At 37.1% G+C, this 20,182-nt stretch overlaps 2 protein-coding genes across 4 annotated transcripts in view; one reads left to right on the top strand and one right to left on the bottom strand.

Moving 5' to 3' along the window:
- Positions 1-1,131: 1,131 nt before the first annotated feature.
- LOC128992819 (glucose dehydrogenase [FAD, quinone]-like) lies at positions 1,132-7,488 on the top strand. Its single transcript, XM_054416561.1, has 2 exons — positions 1,132-1,280; positions 5,401-7,488. Exons 1-2 carry the CDS (start codon positions 1,132-1,134, stop codon positions 7,295-7,297), a joined length of 2,046 nt encoding a protein of 681 aa, XP_054272536.1. The 3' UTR covers positions 7,298-7,488.
- Positions 7,489-15,507: 8,019 nt separating this feature from the next.
- The window catches only part of LOC128992555 (uncharacterized), a 230,380-nt gene continuing 225,705 nt past the window's right edge, over positions 15,508-20,182 (bottom strand). For all 3 annotated transcript variants that reach the window (XM_054416187.1, XM_054416188.1, XM_054416186.1), the window contains one exon: positions 15,508-19,647. In XM_054416187.1, the coding sequence (XP_054272162.1) occupies positions 17,650-19,350 (1,701 nt within the window). In that variant the 5' untranslated portion in view covers positions 19,351-19,647 and the 3' untranslated portion in view covers positions 15,508-17,649. The remainder of the gene's footprint in view (positions 19,648-20,182) is intronic.

Below are 20,182 nucleotides of genomic sequence, written 5' to 3' on the forward strand. Positions count from 1 at the left end.
ATCCCTCCAAAAATAGATTGGCACAGGCAGAGCCGACCTTAGGCATGAGTTGCTCGGGGGCCCCACACTTTGGGCGCAAACACAGAAAAAATATATAATTTTGATTTTGAGTAATCTCCAATAGTCACTGTTTGTCCCATTTTTGCGTTGCCGTGTCAAATGAAAGATCGAGGTCACTCAACATGATCAAGCGAGGTACCCAGGAGCACAGAAAACGTACTACTATAACCCAGAATGCCAACCGCATGGTAAAAAGCATTAAGTGTTTTGAGAGAGCTTTGCTTGTCAATCGGTAGGCAGCACCACCAGCGTTGCTTTGCTATTGCATGGCAACGCTGGTGGCGCTGCCTACGGATTGACAGGCAAAGCTCTCTCAAACCGCTTAATGCTTTTTACTATGCGGTTGGCATTCTGGGTTATAGTAGTACGTTTTCTGTGCCAGGAGTCACTGTGATTGTAAAAATCATTATGATTGTTGCCATGATTGTGAGAGAAGATTGTTTCTGTTGCCGTGATTCAGTATTCTGATCATGAGACAGTATTTGTATGACCCTATGAACTAGAAATACATTGAGGGTGAAAAAAGTGAAATTAAGGTGTAAAATCATAGAAAACAAAACAATTAACAGCGCTGTTGCAAATCCTATACTCTAAAACAAGTGCGTGTACGAACAAACTTTTATTTTCGTCCGAGGATTTTTTATTTTTTTTGTTTAAAATGGGGTATTTGACCACGAGAAATCGATTGGAGTTGGTCACAAGGCTGGGAAAAATCCAGTTTCCGTCAGCCGTTGAAGTATAGCCCTTGAAAGTTCCCATGTTATCGCCAATACCTTTTTGTAGCTATAGTTAACAAAAACAGCTGATACAGGTTATAAGTTTTCAAGGTTAATTAACTTTCAAGGAATGAAACGCGGAAAACCTCCGAAGCGAAAATGTATACAGAATCTGCAAGGGAGAGAAGCTATAATCGATCATCGGGAAACAAATTTTACCACTTACATGTATACCGCCTACAACCGACGCAGTTCCAACCAGCTCATAGGTACGTCTCACCAAACGTCTCAGAACCATTAATCAGAACCAAGTCGGGCATCGAAGAATGAAAGTCTAGTAATAATTTCAGACCCTATGTGCAAGAAATATGATGAACAACAGGCCGATCATCTTGAGCAGGATCGCCGACGAATCTCTGGCTCGACGTTTGACATTTACCAAAGACTGCTATCAGAGTTTGGTTGCTCTCTTATGTTTTTTTTCGAGCAAAGCTCGGGCTCCAGGTACTCTATATTAAAATGGAAGACGTCACATACAGCTGAGGCGATGTTGATTTCATAACTCAAAAATTGCTTGGTTAAAAAAATAAAAAACAAAATTCTGTCAAAGCAGATTTTTTTAGTGTCTTTCATCAGATCTCAGGTCAAGTAAAGTAATATACCTAACAATAAGCACTCATAGTTTCAATGAAGGGAGAAAAAATTCAATGTTATTGTACGTTAAGTTTCCTTATTTGTCAATGATAATACTCAGTCTTCCTCAAACATCGCAGCTATGTATTTCTGGTGGCTGCTTTTATATTTTTTCACCTCTGCTTTATCTCAACAAAGGTTGGTTTAAAATTTATCCACACACTAGATTTGTTTGTTGCTGGATTTTCTTTATTTTTGAATATTTGTTATTTTGAAAATTTGACTTTTGGCAGATCTTTAGCCATTTCTGCAGCTGCTTCTGTAGATTTGTAGCTATTTTAACTAGCTGTCATTAATCACAGTATTGTAAATACAGTACAAAAGGAAAAAACATCACTTGTTACTATTGAGCAATGATTATACTGAAGCTTACTCGATACATTAGAGTAAAGGCTAACTTAACAGCCCGGAGTGTGGGATCTGTTATGACGATCAGATTAAGGTAGATTTCCCATCCTTATGGAACAGCTGAAGGCAATTTTATTGTGTTAGTTCTCTCCGGTTTTCAGTAGATGGTGTTATTTGTTTACAATTTGTTTCTTGTTATTTCAGTAATTTAAAACCAAATAATACTATCTAATCATAAAAGATAACTCATCCACTCGCTATATAACCAAACAGTGAGACACAAATAATGAGAAACTAACCCTAAAATAATAGAAACAAATTGTAAACAAAACACGAAATCCTCCACATCTACAGAGAACCAGACAGAACTAACAATAAGGCTAGGGCCACACTTGGCGACTTTGTCGCGGCGACTTTTTTTCCCACGACTTTGTCGCAATGACAAAGTCGCAGGGGGTGGCCACAATAGGCGACAATTTCGACCATTCAGTTTACTTTTTTACAATACCAGTAAAAATAGAGTTTCGAGATGTTATATTGTATTTTCAAAATCGTGTCATTGATTATGAAAATATATTAGGATCTATGACCGTTTTTGTATGTTTTTTGACCACCTTAGAATAAATCAATGTTTTTACTATTAATTGCAGTACCATAAGATTTAAGTGAATCTTCTACAAATTAAATCATATCGTTATAGTATTTTCATACGTGCACCGCCTCTTTATATTTCATACTAAGTCACGTAATAGTTTTTAACCATTTGCCTGCAACAAAAGAAATACAATTTTTACTAAATTAATGTGTTAAACTATGTTTTGAAAAACCAATGTGGACGTCTACGTCATCAAATCACAGTTTAATACTTGCTATTGCTATTTATTTTATATCTAAATACCCCCGCCGCAACAAACCTGCAGATAAACTTGTTGGATTTATTTCCTACTTAAATAAGATGAATTTAAATGAATGCTTAGGTTTACTGTGACAAATAAGGTAACCTAATGAGGTGTGCTTGTTAATTTAAATTTTAATGGCTTAGTATGAAATTAAAAATATTTATTAAAATATTGTTATAATTTATGAAAATATATCCATAAACAAGCAAACTAAAACAGTTTATTCTTCATCAAAATGGGCATTTTAAATTTACAATTGTTTAAATTATCTCCGTAACCGTTAGGTTTACAACAACGCTTCAATTAACAAAATCATTTTTATTAGCTCAACAAAACAGTTTGGAAGGAAATTGTGAAATTTATGTTTAAGGGTCAAAAATAAGAAAAACATAATTTTATACCCCATCAAAGCCCCTTAAACCTCCCATTCCCATGGTCCGATCATTTTGATTTGCGAGCACGTTTGAATTAACGTTGGTTTTAACATTTGTACCAAATTCCACTAAAATCTCATCATTTTTGCTCAAATTATTGCGCTAATTGGCAAATAGACCTAAATGTATACACTGTATATGTAAATACATACATATGTACGTATATACTGTATACGTATATATGAATTTGACCGGTGGGTGTTTTTGCCTCTGGGGACCTCAAAACGAAAAATCAAATCGGTCCCGGATTTAGGTCTTACCATGCAACCTAAGGTAATAGCTTATTACCTATAGCGAAAATTCGCTATAAGGAAGAGAAAACACAGATGGAGTGAATTCCCTAAAACTATCGTTTATGGATGGCGTATTTTAATTTTGTAAATTTTTAGTAATATTTATTTGGATGAATATAGCTTTGGCGAGCTATTTACATTGAAGACGACGCACAACATTTGAAAAATACGCGAGGTTTTGGATTCCTGTTATACCAGAAGAGTTAAATCTCATATATTCTACAGCACACATGTTAACATGTCAACACTTATTTTGTCGATGACAATCACAATATTGGTATTTTAAAAGCATATTTACCATATTTAACAATTGCATGTCCATAACTGTACAATATAGACATGAAAATAGAGCAGCAAAGGGTGTGTGAGCGAGCGACTTGTCGCCTAGTATGGCCGGTGCCATAAGATAACACGGGGAGCGTATTTGTCGCCGAGACCGAAAAACGCTCCCGGTCGCGTTTGTTTTTCTGTCGCCAGTGGTCACTGGTCGCGAGTCGCTTAGTGTGGCCGCCTCCATTTAATTTAATGCTACGCACTTTCATTCACTGACGCAGCGACTTTGTCGCCGCGACAAAGTCGCCAAGTGTGGCCCTAGCCTAAAAGTGGCTTCAGCTGTTCCATAAGGATGGGAAGGTATCTGAAATCCTAAAATGCTATGGGAAGGTAAGAAAACAATTCCGCGACGTAGGAAGTGGTGAAAGAAGTAGTCAAGGCGAGCTATCCGGAGTGCGGGAACTGTTTATGACGATTAGATTAAAGTATCTGCAATCCTAAAATGCTATAGAAAGGTAAGGAAACAGGTCCGTGACGTAGGAAGTGGTAAAGGAAGTAGTAAAAGCGAGTAGTCCGGAGTGTGGGATCTGTTTATGACGATTATATTGATATCTGCAATCCTAAAATGCTATGGGAAGGGAGGAAAACAGGTCCGTGACGTATGTAGTGGTGAAGGAAGTAGTAAAGGCCAGCAGTGTGGAGTGTTGGAACTGGAAACCGTTTGTAACAGTTAGATTTATGTATCTGAAATTGAAATACTGAAATGCTATGAGAAGGGATGGAAACATGTTAACGATATAGGAAGGTGAAAGAAGTAGTAAATGCTAGCATTGCAGAGTGTGGTAAATGTTTGTGGCAATTAGATTAATGCATTTAAAATACTAAAATGCTATTGAAAGAGATGAAAACAGGTCCACGACGTAGGAAGTGGCGTTGGAAGTAGAAAAGTTTAGCATCGCAGAGTGTGGGGACCGCTTGTGGCAGTTAGATTAATGTATCTGTAATACTTAAATGCTATGAGAAGGGAAGGAAACAGGTCCATGACATAGGAAATCGTGAAGGAAGTAGTAAAGACTAGCATCATTACCTAACCCGCCATGTTAAACTTCCCTATCCCCAGCGTGATGTGTACAACTTCTTTACTTCTCGAGTGAAGTAAAGTATCAAAAAAACTCACTCGGTTATGTAATGAAACCCATTGAAATAACATTGAGTGCTCAACTCAAAAAATATACCTCTATGGAGCCAACGACGTTCAACGCAAGAAATCAGCTGTGCGCTTGAATTTATTGTTATGCTTTAAAGAATTTTCCTAACCTAGCTTTTGTTTGTAAAAGAAAGTTACTGTTAGAAGATGAAAGAAATGGATAATGATAAATATTGTACGTAACCTCCTGTATATTGTCGGGTCAGGTAAAATCTTGTACGTTACACGTTACGCAAGAGCGTGTTTACATCACTTAGGTAAATTATGCAACCTGCTTCCGCTTGTTGCACGACATTCACCTGCGTGATGTAAAAACGCTCTTACTACACTTGTAAGGTAAATAGATATTTTCCAAGGACTTATTGAACCACCCCTGTTCATGACTTTTAGGAAGAGTAAAATGATGTATTCATAAGGAGTAATAACATAATTACACTACATATTATTGTGCTTTGTAATCTACAAAATATTTTGCAGGCCCAGCTTCCCAACATGTAGCTACAACCCTCTGTTCCTGGAAGGTACATGTAGTGCTCAATACACAGACCCTGCAGCTCTGTTGATAGACGAGGTGTTTGCTGCTCTAGCCCAGGCCGACTGTGAGCTAGCCGATCCCTGCGACTATCCGCCACACTACAGTCCCGCAGACTGGGAGGAGTTTGACTTCATCATCATTGGAGCAGGATCCGCAGGATCTGTGGTGGCGAACAGACTATCAGAGGTCTCTGGCTGGAGTGTTCTCCTCCTTGAAGCAGGAGGAGACCCAACAAAGACATCAGAAGTGCCGAGTCTGTTCTTTCAACAGTTGCAGACCAATGTAGATTGGAATTACAAGACAGACCCTTCTGAACCGAACTGTCTAAGTTTTGAGGGAAACCGATGTACTTGGCCTCGTGGAAAAGTATTAGGAGGATCGAGTGTGATTAATGCGATGATATATTCCCGGGGCAATCCAAGGGACTACGACTGTTGGGAGTCTGATGGAAACTCAGGTTGGGGTTTCAAAGATGTTCTTCCATATTTTAAGAAGTTCGAGAACATGAGATCTTGCGAAGTTCGGAATTCTCTTGACTTTCTGTACTACCATGGTGAATTCGGACCTTTGACTGTTGAGGATTTTAATTCAGATTTACTTGAGCCTTTAGTCTCATTATTTGGAGAGGGTTTTAAGGAGTTGGGATATTCGTACAATCCAGACACCACTGGTAGGTTTCAGTCTGGTTTTTGCAGAATACGCGGAACTTTGAAAGATGGAAGAAGGTGTAGCACAGCTAAGGCCTTTTTGTCTCCAATTATCGATAGAAGTAACTTGAAGGTTTCAAAACATTCCCTTGCCACAAGAATACTAATATGTCACGATTCGAATACGGCTTACGGAGTTGAATTTATTGATAGAAATGGAGATATTGTCAGGGTTTTAGCAAGGAAGGAGGTTATAGTTTCAGCTGGGGCCATCAACAGCCCACAACTGCTTATGTTATCTGGAGTTGGCCCGAGCACACATTTGAATGAACTTGGGATAAAAGTTATTGTGGATTTACCAGTTGGAGAAAATCTTCAAGATCATGCTATGCATTATGGACCAATACTGGCTCTGAATTATGATTACAATCCTACTGCAAATATAGAAAAAAAGATGTTTGATTTCCTATTGAAATACAATAGTCCACTGTCTTCAATCGGCTTGAATGTTGTCAATGTGTTTATAGACACACACAACATGGGAATTAACTATCCTAACATACAGAACTACTTTTTAGTTGCTGCTAAAAACGATTCAAGATTGGAACCGACATTAAAAGTCCTTTCTTTTACAGAAGAGGTTATTCAACAATTTCTGGAAATAAACAGCGAGTCTCTCATAGTGATATTTCAACCTGCTCTTCTAAATCCATACAGTCGAGGAAGGATAAGGCTACAAAGCACCGATCCTTGGCAGTATCCGATCATCACCACTGGCTACTTCTCAGACCCGCGGGACGTTGATACTTTCATAGAGGCAATTGAGTTCCTGGAGAGATTTGCACAAACAGAACCGATAAAAGCGGCTGGAGCAAGGTTGCATGACATCAAAGTAGCCAGTTGTTCCAAATTTCCTACAAATTCTCGACTCCATCGGGAGTGTATTCTTAGACACTTGACTTCCACAGTGTATCACCCGGTGGGTACATGCAAGATGGGACCTCTGGGTCGGCCAGATGCTGTGGTGGACCCACATCTGCGGGTCCAGGGTGTGGCAAATCTCAGGGTGATTGATGCCTCCGTGATGCCAAGGATTGTCCGAGGTAACACCAACGCCCCCACCATCATGATAGCAGAGAAGGGTTCCGACCATATCAAGCAGCGGTGGTTTAGTGGGAGAAACAGGGTGTAGGAGTTCCATACATTTTCTAGTCAACACCTGGGAGAAGATCTCTGCCACAAATTAAAGATTGTTAACTTTTAACCATGTTTTGTGAAATCTTAACAATCCACTTCTAAAGGTAGTTAAACTTTCGCATTAACCTAATCATGTCACTCACTGTCAATGTCCCCGTTGTTTTTCATGTATGAATCCCATTTGTTTGTGTGCAAGATGGTTTTGGTTTTTATTTGTTTCTTTTGTCAAACTCTACTGAAAACCATCAATTAAAGCAATTGATTGATCTGACTCCTTGTAGGCCTGATCCATTATTTATATTGGTTAAGCATTTATAGTAAAATTTTACTAGATGTTATTTTACTAGATATCATTGTTGTTATTGGTTCTATGTAATAATTAAAACTACCTTACCAAATACAGATATTTTAACCCTTTTTTTAATGACAAACTTTAGCCCATCGCCATTTTGAATGAAGGTGACACATAAGCTCTTTAGTACGCTGCAAACTTTGTGTTTTGAAAATATGCTGAAAATTGAACCCATTCCTCTCGACATGAAGTCTAGAGGTGTAGTCCTAAAGTTTCCAGTGTGGAAATGCTCATCTTTGTCGTAGAAAAAATACTGGTCACCAATCAATTTATAGGTTCTTTGAAAAAAAAAACAAAGTGGAAGCAAAAAGCAAAACAGTGTTCCCACTTTAACTATACACTACTGCCCGAGACACTATAACTACTAGACTAGCACAACACACACTTTTTCATTGTAAAAGGTGTGGTTGTTGTTGATGACTCCCTTATCAGTATGCAAATACAAATATTTATTTGTAGAAATTTGTTTGATTTAGTCGATAAACTGTTCAATTTTGACCTCAGTTGTAGTTGATTCCATCATTGTGCATACACAAATGTTGTAAACTGATGCACAGGAAAGAAAATCAAAACCACCTACCACACCGGCAATAGAAAGTGAAATGAGGGAGGCAAGGCAATACCATGTTGGGCTGAGTTTGTTTTGATCATTTGGCCGCTCTTGAGAGCGCCGCAGAGCATAAAAACTCCTATATAACGCAATGCATCTAAAAGCACCCTTTTAACTGAATGCACTTACAGGGCTGCAGGCCGCACAGTATAAATAGAGCCTAAATTAAAATAAAATGAAACATGTTTTATTATATTTTAATTCTTAAAGGTATGTACACGGGAAATATCAAACATTTACGGTTATGATCTGAAAATGAAAAGTAGCAATGTTTGTTAGCAAAATCTATTCATATTTAAAAAAATAAATTTGAACAAATGACAACTTTTGTTTGAATGGGGGAACTAAATCCTGCCAATCATGAATGAATTTTACTCCTATTTAAGTGATAATGCCATGACTCACCTTACTAGTGATGTTTTCCCAAATCTACTCTGAAGTTATGTGTAAAATCGAATTCCGGGTTAGAACCAGAGGAAAAGAAAACTAGGGTTTCACACTCGTTCCACAGGTTCATTCTTTAGTGATCTGGTTTATTGTAGAAAATGATTATATCTTAGTGTATTTAAGTACCAAAAAGTATTGACTTTGTAAATCGACCTATCACACTTTGTAAACTCTAACACTCGTTTAAATGTGTTTAATGTTTGTCACTGATATAGACTGAAAACTTGTCTCCTATTTTAAAACGTTTTTATTAGCTCGCTTTCTTGTCCGGTACAAATTTTGCAATCAATTTTATACTAACTTCCCGATGAGCTAGAGACTTGAAACTTGAAACATACCTCACAAATGGAAGACAATGCAATATTATATCATTTAATTTTCATATTTCCCTTGGGCTACGCCCCATGGGCTTGTTTTTATTAACTCGCTTTCTTGCAAATTTTGATACTTTTCGATGAGCTAGAGACTTGAAACTTGAAACATAGCCCACAAATGGATGACAATGCAATATTATATCATTTGATTTTAACATTTCCCTTGGACTACGCCCCATGGGCTTCCAATTTTTTCATGTTTACATTTTGAAAGAATGTAAATACTGTATATCAATTCCCGGCTGTAAATACTTAAATTTGACAGTTCAAAGAGCAGAGGTTAAGAGGTACAGGTTATGAAACATTTCAAAATAAAGATAAACAATCTGATTGCAGATACAGTATAAAGGTGTTTGTTAATAATGGGCTTTGCCTTTTATATATTTAGATTCTATAAAGTAAACAATAAATTAAATAGATTGATATATTTATAGTTAGTAGGTAGGACATACATTCAATCTAATACATAATTTTATATGAAAAGAAACTCAAATAAACCGTATAGATTTCCCACATGCCTCTGTCTTAATCTGATATAGATGCTTGAAATAGATTTAACATACACACACATTAGAAACTAAAAAGTAGGAAATAATTATTTATAAATAAAAAACTTTTTAAAAACAAAACGTTTTTTAACACACTAAAAAGTATAAAATAATTTATAATATAAATAATTGTAAGATTTCAAACGAAAAACGTGGGGTGCATGCAATTGATAATAATACATCAGTTCAATAGGTGAAGGTAATTGTAAATTATCTATTGCATCCACCCCACGTTTTTCGTTTTAAATCTTACAAGTCAAAACCGACAAAAACTTGCAATGTCCGACCGCACAGTTGTAGGTTAAAACAATTTAAAAAAATTGTTCATCTCATTATATTTTTTTATTTTTTTTTATATAAGACTGGAGTTATGACCCAATCTTGCTTCAAGTTTATTCCGCACTGGTACCTTATCTTGTATGTCATTAAAATAGTACATTTAAAACTTTTGAGAAGAAAATGTTTTACATTATAATATTGTCAAGTCATGACTTGATTCATTGTCTTGTACAGTATTAGTAAAAGCCATGTTTTGACTTCAGTGGTATTGCGAGACAGCGTACTGCCATAGCCAATGTTGGTGGTAGTTCGTCAAACCGCCGCTAGGTAGCAGGACACTGCAGTCTGTGGCAGCTTTGCTTTTGTAGATTTACTCTGTAGTTGCTTTATTAGCTAATCTGTCTGTGAGAAATTGATTATACATGTATATGTATTTCCTATATGTCCAGTGCTTATGGTATGAAAACAAGAAAAAAACGAACACATGTTTTGTTTTTGCTCTACGAGTTTCAATCTGGAGATTGAAGTGTATGCTATCTACACTTTATCACTTTATTTATTGCTAAACGTGTACAAATAATTCATACCTGATGAACGCAAATATTGTTTTATCATAATCTAATTAAAAAAAAATTTAATCCTTAAATAATACAAGCTTTTACTGCCTTAGATAAGAACATTAATTTGAAGACATCTCTTAAGCTCTCTTAAGACTCTTGTTGCTAAGGCTCTTCTTTATTTTAATGATTACATGAAAGTAGTTATGAATTTAGCGTGTAAGAATAGGTCTTTACAAATTATAACAATGTAATCTTGTATGATCATATCACTGAATCTTGTATGATAAAAAATAAACCAATCGATAAGTTGCCATTGGCTGATTTCCATTCACTTATCTCTCTATGCTACTTGCGCTGAAGAAATAGACATATCTGGAAATTAGGCACTATTTTCCTATTCTTTCATCTCCATCCATCTTCAACATACCGCCCTAAATATAATTAAATTTAGGAAGTCGAGATGTTTGTGTAAGTATACAAACATAGGCCTACATACACACAACCAAAAATGCTCATATAAGAGTATAGGATAATGTAGGTACCTTTCTATAATGAATTCTTTTAGAATTCAGATGTTTAAATTTACAATCAGTGACCTTACCCTATGGGATTCTCTCAGTAGAAAATATTTTTATTTTTATCTATTCACCAGCTTTTTCAGTGGTAAATAATTTTTCGAAAAAAGTAGATTATAAGCTTCCTTCATGGTAAATAATTTTTCTTTTCTTACTACATGCAGCCTGGCATAGGAATACTACTGGCTTCATTAGTATACATATATTTCTTAAATTTCTTACTATCCAAAATTTTATAGGAGCTCTTGTATTAGCATTTTTAGCAATATAAAACCCTTACTAAGAAATACGTTTTACTTTACACACAGAGAAGGCTGTGCTTTACATGAGTTTTCTCAATAGGAAATTTATTTTAACAATATAATATTTAGAGAATTTTTTTTTCTACTAAATGTCAGCTTTCTTAGCAGCGAATACTTTGTGCTTTTGCTACATACACATTTTTTCAATAGAATTGTTTTTAATGCTGACTATTTTCCTGGTTTATGGTACTTTTAAACTTAAAATAGAAGAAGAAACACAAGGTTATAAGAAAATGTATAAACTCATTTAATCAAAAATAAATCGTATAAAACATTACAAAAAATCTATACAATAAACTGATAGATGTTCTATAAAATAACAACAGTAAACTCTCTAAACAAAATAATGAGAACAGAAATGTACTATAATACATTGAACCTTATGGTTATGTACATTAGCTTAGGTGGAATACCCGGTCAGTACTTTCGTTTTGTAAACAAACTTGTAAAACAATCACTTGAATTCTGCTCTAGCGAGCAGTCTTGATCAAGAACAATAATGAAACGGACTGATATCACTTTAACGCAAACAATTTCTTAAATAAATAAGTACTAGATGAGTTTTTACACATTATGATCTGTACACAAAATAAATTATTTGTATTATCTAATTTGTATATTAAACATTTGGGAAACCACTATACATGGCGCCTAAAATAGTACAATTTCGTAAAAGGTTGAATTATGTTTGAATGTTCAATTTACAGTACATGAAAGGTGCAAAAGAAATTAAAATGGGAGATTTAACGAAAAAAGTGGTAGAAACATGAGGATTTTCATAAAAAGTCTTCGTGTAACACAAGATGCTTGAAAAAAACCTATTTACAGCACGCTAGTTTCGACCATATATCATCATAAAAATTTGTTTATGGCTTGGAAATAATTTAAATCCAATATTACCAAAGTTGTGGCCCAAGTGGGTGATGATTCTAAAACAGTAAAACTCATTCACAAAATAAATAAGCAACAGTGGCAGTTAGTTCAGCATAGACTTATGGCAAGGCAGTATAAATTTAAAATAAATTTCCACGCTCTATGTATTCTTAGATTTGTACTAAAAACAATGGGAAACAAAAGCTGAACAAACGGTGTAGTCAAAAATGCATGAATTTAACTGCGAGCCAATTTATTTTGGTTAGTTTTTAATACGATTTATGTATGCTCACGAAAATTTAATAAAGATCTCCCTGAAACTATTTAAGGTTTTGATGTATTCATAATTAGTTGGTTTCTTGATTAGACATAAAGGAATACATCTTGTAAACAGGTGTAAACACGTGAGGTGATTTTAAAACTGAAGTATTGGAATTTTACAAAGTATCGAACCATTTTTGCCAATTAAAAGAACTAAAAATTGTAAATAAAATCAAAACATTTGGGAGAAAATAGGGGGTTTGTAGATTTTTGGGCGTTTTTAAAACGTAGACGTACACTGACGATAATCATTGATTAAATCACCGTAATTCTTAAAATCAACAATTTTAAATTGTAGAATAATCATGGAAAGGATAGGCTAGTCGGTTTACCTAACCAAGCTTAAAGTAATAAATAGGTATTGATGATAATTGGTTACAAATCAGAATTGCTCAATGAAAGCCCTAGTTTTGAAAATGTAACACAAAAGACAGGGAGAAAGTCAATACGGTAAGGTAAGAACAGGAGAGAAAGCTTATCTGGCAGAACTGCACTGGAGAACGATATTTGTAATTAATAGCAGATTGAAGTCCGGCGAAATGGTCGACTTTCGATACCAACAACGGTATGACTGACCAGGCTGAAACTGGGGCTTGAATTGCGCATCGTGGGTGTAGATAGGGATTTGGACCTCTTAAGGTTAAACGTGTTGTGCAATTTTAGTTGGTGGAAAGTACTTAATTTTAGAATTTGTACTTTAAGCTGATTAAATATTGCCTACCAACAATGATTCGTAGAAACTAATTTGGAAATTGTGGTAAAAAGTCTTCATGGTTCGACTATTTTATTCATAATCAATTACTTACAGATTTTGTGTTGGCTGAACAATTTATGGATTGATGCATTTTTTCCAATAGTTTGCTGTACAAAATATTGAGGATTTGTGATTTAAGTTTCCGTTTTATTTCAATGTGATTTATTATGGACTAATGGGTCAAACTACATATTTTTAGCTGCAGCTAGTTTTATAATACGTATTTATTTTTTCAACCTCAAAATTTAATGCTTTGATAACAATTTCTGCCGTATACGTCGGCTTTTCTTAACCATTCTGAAAGGTCGACTTAATATGAAATATATTTTTCCACATAAACTATTATGATGGACATATTGAGTATTTAAAGATAGTAGAGAATATCCAGTTTTGTCATATTAGTTTTGAGAATATTAGTTTTTTGTGAGCAGCTTATTGGACCACACTTATATTTGTAAAAAAAATTGGCTGCAGCTGGACGATATAGATGGGCTATCTTTCTTGCGTCCAAAAGGCAATGGTCTATTCAAACTGGATACCACAGGCCACGGTTGGTAATTTAAATGAAGCAATAATTACAACCTTCAGCAATGTTTTTGATCCAAAAGAAACACTTTTCAAACGTGACATGTAGTATACAATAATTGGAACTTTCGCGTTACAACTTTCAACAAACATACTGTGTGTAAACCATTCATAAGAATCCGAGTTTATTACTTTGAGGTTAAATGGCTCAACAAACATCTGCTTGTCCCATAATGGTGTAACGAGTTATTTTTCCTAGGGGGGTAATTATTTGCTATTTGGCCGCGCACCGATTGTTGAGGTAGGCAAGCGGCGGCGGCGAACCTGGCTAGCGCCCTTTGACCCGGCTTATCAGTGCCGATAAGCCTGGGATATCCTAGTTTCTCAGGATAGCCTAGGACAGACATTCTAGTGGTGGATCTCGGACAGTCGAGTAGTGAGTGTTGGTGTCCTGTGCCTGTGGAGACGGCTGGCGTACGTTGGTGGTACATCGGAGTGTGGTGATACCGGTGAACAGTGTTAGTGTTAAGTTGGGTTTTAAGACCCACTGCTGGTGAGTGGACGACGTTCTTTTGATTTTGGTTTAAGAGAGTTAGAGTTGTAACCGTGCTGGTCAAAGCCTGACGGTAGTTAGGATTTATTTACAGGTGTCAGGAATAAAAGTATATTCCTGACGGTTCTGGGCAGGTTCTAGAGCGCAAATAATATAATTTATTGACTGTAGTAGTTATTATTTTGCGTTGTACCAAGAGTTAGTTATATTACTAATAACTCTGAGGCCCGACAAACCTAGGCTGCACGATTTAGCGTGCGTAGTTGGAAGCACGAGGCCAGTAGGCTAGTAGCTAGTTTTATTAGCCTATTAACAGAAGCCCGGCTAAGCAATATAACGTTGATATAGTAGCAGTAGTGGTAGTAGCAGTAGGGTTGGTATTGATTAATCATTTAATTATTTTAATTTAACCTGAACAGCTTGCTTAGTAATCCAACACGTTAGCTTGGTAGCTTGGATAGCGGAGTACCGGCTATCAGATAATATATTTATCTAGTGTTTGGAACGTATTTAATATTTATTTATCTGCTACTAAGTAGCTCAATATTTTAATAGTGCAATTGCCATTTAGTTTTGCTTGTTTGGCTTGGTATTTATTGAGACCAGCCACTAGTGGTGTAGTCACTCTACCTATAGTGTACTTGTCTATTATTATGTGGTACGATTATTGAGTGAACTGTTTGATTCTTAGCTTGGGCATTAGAGTTGTGTATTGGATTATAGTGGCCTAGTAGACCCCGCCTGGTGATAACACGCGTTGTGGTTTTTATTGGCAAGTCGTCGTGTAACTCACCGTGTTTTAGGCACTCTGGGCTTAACTATTGGATAGTTAGGACGAAGCCCGAGTTGCGTAGTCAGCAACGACCCCCTAGGAGTGTGGAGAATCGGCGTAGGCCTGGTAGTGATTATTGCACGTTTGTTTTGGTGACTTGTTTTTGACTTGTTCACAGTGCCCGTGTATGAGCCAGTCCTATACCGGTTAGACCCGGCTATTGGCCTAGTGGTTTCCCTGACCTTATCGCAGACCCTGGAACTTTACCCAGCCATTGTAGGCTGAGCTATCCTTGGCAAACGGTTGCGACTGCTGCACTTTTAATATTTTTCCCAGTGCAGAAAGCAGCGTCGCAATGCACCACGGTTAGCCGTCTTTGCCGCATTGTTTGACTTGATTTATACAAAGTACTCAGTCTCAGGTGTGGCAACCTATCATAAAAAACAAGCCGCGAGCCTGTTGTTAGGCGAGGTTGGCAACACTTATCAGCTCTTGACTGACAGTTGCATAATAACAGCTGGGTTCTGAACCTAGGCTCAGTGTGGTATGGGTATAGGTTGGCTATGATATGCAGCTATGCAGTGTATTTGATTCTATTTTATAATTAATTAAATTTTAACCATAAATTGGAATTTCTTTAAATATTATAGTCAAAATCGTTCAAAATCGTCAAGCCTTTTGGAGGTAGACTTCCCATATTTTATATGGACCAGCTGCAGACGTTTTTTAAAATTAAAAAATGACATGGTCAAATGAATCAATCACAGAAAATGTTACTTAGTAAGTTGCTCTTTTAGTTTGGCTTGGTTAAAATTTTGTGTATTCAACAGAAATAATTAATTTACAATAGTGCATTCTGTAGGTGGTTCATTTAAACTTTGCTAGTTTTTATTCTAACAAGCAACAGCTGTAATATGGTGATGGAAGATTTAGTTGTATCTATAGTCAAAGGCTTAATCAACGCCAGGATTTGAAATTTCTTAAAATATTCAAATAAAAATCTAGCATAGCTTTTAACAATCTGCTCCTGCTATACACAAAACCTCATGACTATCTATTGAGTTGAGAGGCTAATTTCTTTGCCTAGCAAATCTTTTACCCGACCATTTACATGTTTGACTGTTACCGAGGTATCATTTAATTCAATTGGACAACAACTGATAAAGTGACAGTAGTAATTATAATAGGGTCCACGAGAGTTTGCAGTTGGGGTCAACCTATCACAAGACAGGGCCAGTGAGACGTTGCCATATCACCTGTTGACGACACTAATTAAAATATACTAAACAATATTTTCAAATCAGCTGGTATTATTAGATTTGGCAACAACGCGCGATTCTCATTGGCTCCTTCGAGGTCACGTGGTAAATAGGCTCCTCCCTCAACTGCAGACTCTCGTGGACCATACTGTAGGTAATAACTCCATATAAATCATATTCTTCAACAGTTATTTAAATTTACTTTAACATTTGGTCTATGTTGCCACTTAGGCTTTATCGGGTTTACAATTTTTTTTTACACTGATAACTTTGTCCCTGGGAGGTGGCAATGCATTTAATTTTTTAATAGACTTTAAATTGTAAAGAAAAACAATCAAACAAGACATATTTGTCTTTACATTGAGTGTTACACTAATACAATTGATTTTAACCTAAGGTGTATTTTCAACCATTTTACAATATCGAAAAGCCAAGATTTAAAACTAGGTTAGACTATTTAAGTACCTCGAGATAGAAAAATACACATTTAAAAGTTATACATAGAGATAAAGTCATATAAAAATTTAGTACAAAAATAATTTAACAATATTTACAACAGTTTCAGGAACTAAAACCAAGTATAGCATTGGCCAATGGGGTCGAAGAGATAAATATTAATATTTTGAAGATGTAGGTAACTTTAAATTAAATTATTGGTGGCTTGAATGCGAACGAAAATTGAAAGAAAATTGAATCCGGCACATGGGACTATATTTGGCACCAGATATTGTTCGATCGATTTGGCAGAAAACTTGTTACAATGAGGCGATGAAGAACAAATAAATACTCAACAATGACATAAATAATCTTCACAATAAAACGATATTGCTATAAACACTATAATATGTTGGCAATACAATTAAAATATAACATTAAATGGCAAGCACTCTGGATAAGACACAGTTCAGAAGTCACAGCACATAGGCGAGTCGTTGATCGATGTACACGTTCTAAAAAATTGCATTTTCTTCATTTGGAAAATTGCATGAACTTTCCTGCGAGGTTTTAAAGTTCCTTTTAATAAATATCCGTGTGATAAAGATTCATCAATGACATTCCTGTTATAGTGTGGCAAAGAATTGAACAATCTCCATATTTTAACAAAGGTTTTCTATGCAAATTGTACAAGATGGTTTAATTTATAATGCTATCGTACTAATATCCTTATTAATTTGTCCTCTTATCCTCTACTAATACGTGTACATCAATCATTGATCGACTCAATTCACGGACTCGTTCCTAGCTACCGGGACTTGTTCGGCGGAGGCTTGTTCGCAGATCCGTTGGCCGCGTTCTTCGCCTGCGCCAGATGCGTGTGGTAGTGCTTGGCGAGATGAGCTTTCTGTCTGAAGCTTTTCCCGCACAACGAACAGGCGAAGGGTTTCTCGCCCGTGTGTGTCCTGATGTGAACATTCACAGAATATTTGTCCTTAAAACCCTTGCTGCAGATGTTGCAGTAGTGCAAAGACCGCTCCTTCCTGATCCCAGAGGAACTGCTGGGGCTCTGCAGTTGGTGGGGACTTTTACTACTCGACGATGACCTCTTTGTGTACTTCTTGTTGGACTTTGAGGTGGTAGAAATCGAATTCAGGATGGTGTGGTCCAAGTTGCCTATAGATGGGAGTCTACCGTCTCCTAGGTGGGGTTGGATGTAAATACTTTGTCCGGAAGGGTCTAAATTACAATATTGCTCCACTGATTCCGCCACTTCGTTTTCGATCCTCTTGAGTTTTTCGTAGTCCTCGGGATACGAAACGGCGTCCAGCTGGGACAGGAATATGTCGTCCATGCTCTGCGCCGAGCTGGGATTGTCGGAATCAATAAGCATAGTTCCAGTACCACCTCCGCCGTCGAACATAACTACTGTGCCGCCTTCAAGTGATACCGCCATCAGTGGAGATCTGGTCTTAATGTCGTCATCCATCTCAGTCGAAAACGATGCTTCCGACGACGGTTTTGCAGCAGGGGGACTCACCAACACCCTTCTTATGTCTTCAGACTTTTCCGTCTTTACGGGATGGCTGCCGTTGTACCTCGTGAGGAATGCTTTTCCTTGAAGCGCATTTCTCAACAAAGAGTCCATTCCTCCTGACGTCGACCTTTCGTTGTTGTCAGAGATCTTCCAGTCGTTGTTATTATTGAATTGGCCTCCAGGTGGGTTGTTTAGTACTATTTCAGTAACTAAATGGTCGCAAATTCCCTCTTTTCTGTCCGCGTAGCCACTGTCGTCGTAGGCGAACTCGCTCTTGATGGTGGTAGTCTGCGGAGTGACAGTGGTTGCCACCGTGGTCGTCAGCTCGGCTGTCGTCCTCGGATATCCGTTCTGATACGAGGTTGTCTCTGCCATGCTCTTTGCTACAGAAGAGGGGATGCTATCTAAAAATGTATCGAGATCTAGAGAGTTTTGGTGGGACGACAGGTTGGTCGATGTGGTCGATTGGCTTCGGTTCGTTTCTTCCTCCGGAGTCTCCGGTGCTCGGTACCAAGTGGAGGACTGCTCAGCTCCGTTCAGAACTGTCAAAGTGTAAATGGCACCATCGGTGTTCTCCCCGTCTACCTTCGTCGACGAGGAGTTTCCTCCTTGGCCCTGGCTCCAACAGTTGAGATCCTCCAGCATGGAAGGCTCCCATCGTACAGAGTCCTTATCACAGTTGGCCGATTGGGGCCAGAAAGGTTGGTCCGTGACCGTGAACCCCGGTGACTGGGTCGCTCCATCCGCAGGAGCGGATCCTAATACTAGATGGTTGTTGTTAGTCTCTTTCCTCTCCGAAGAGGGATCTTCGTTGTTGTTGTTATTGTAGGATTCCAAGAATATCCCAACGGACTTCATGGATCTGTTGAATTGCTGAAGAGAACTGTTGTCAACTACGTCTGGCGCCACCACGAAGTCGAAGAAGTCGGTTTTTGTTATATCCTCTGGCCGGAAGGCTTCGGATATATCCATAATTAAACTATAGTCTCACTAGTGGTGAATGATCACTAGCATAATAATAATATAACTCACTAGATCTATTTGTCCTCCATCATAAGTTGATTTCTTTCAAACAACTTTTGTAGAAACAAACTTGTCAGACAACACTCGGATAGTCTTCTATATCTAAGTGTTCAGCAATAACTAGACGGTTTCTTTGAAGCAAAATAAGAACTTTCTTCAAGAAATCGTCCTTGTTCTTGATATAGAAGTCACTCGATCAGCCAGTTTCGTTTGTCTTGAGTTCATCGCCATGTTCCCATTGCGAATCTGAAACAAAAACCGCAAGTTAGTGTCAGTATTGACATTCGCTTACATTTGTGTCATAATTATTGTACAAGTTTCATTTAAAAATTTTATAGATTATTAACAAGAGAAAACCAATGTTAACGCACCTTTGAAAAATATGCACATTAGTCTATATATCTGCCACCCCAACTCATACTATAAGCGTATTTATTTAGGACACACGTCCACTCTAAATTATCCCATGTTAAAATATACCCGGTAATCAGCAAGATTTAACTACACGTTACTTCAACAAGGTAAGGGCGTGTAGCCGTGTTGGACACAAACCTAATTTGTAAAAAAACACGACTCATTAACCCCCCGCGGAGTATTGCGTAAGCCTTTGAAAGGTAGTGATTCGAACGCATTTGTCAAAGATCCGTGCTCGCATTACCTAACTGTTAATGAATTGGCGAACTCGGGCAATGAGGTGGAGTGGACCCTCAACGTCGGGATGGCGGACGACGCCTACTCCTCGGTAAATCTACAGTTGCACCCATTACAGAGGTATTGACAA

This window comes from Macrosteles quadrilineatus, unplaced genomic scaffold (genome assembly GCF_028750875.1).
Source record: "Macrosteles quadrilineatus isolate MER2022 unplaced genomic scaffold, UCM_ALF_1.0 Scaffold_4__1_contigs__length_99947679, whole genome shotgun sequence".
Lineage (NCBI taxonomy): Eukaryota > Metazoa > Arthropoda > Insecta > Hemiptera > Cicadellidae > Macrosteles > Macrosteles quadrilineatus.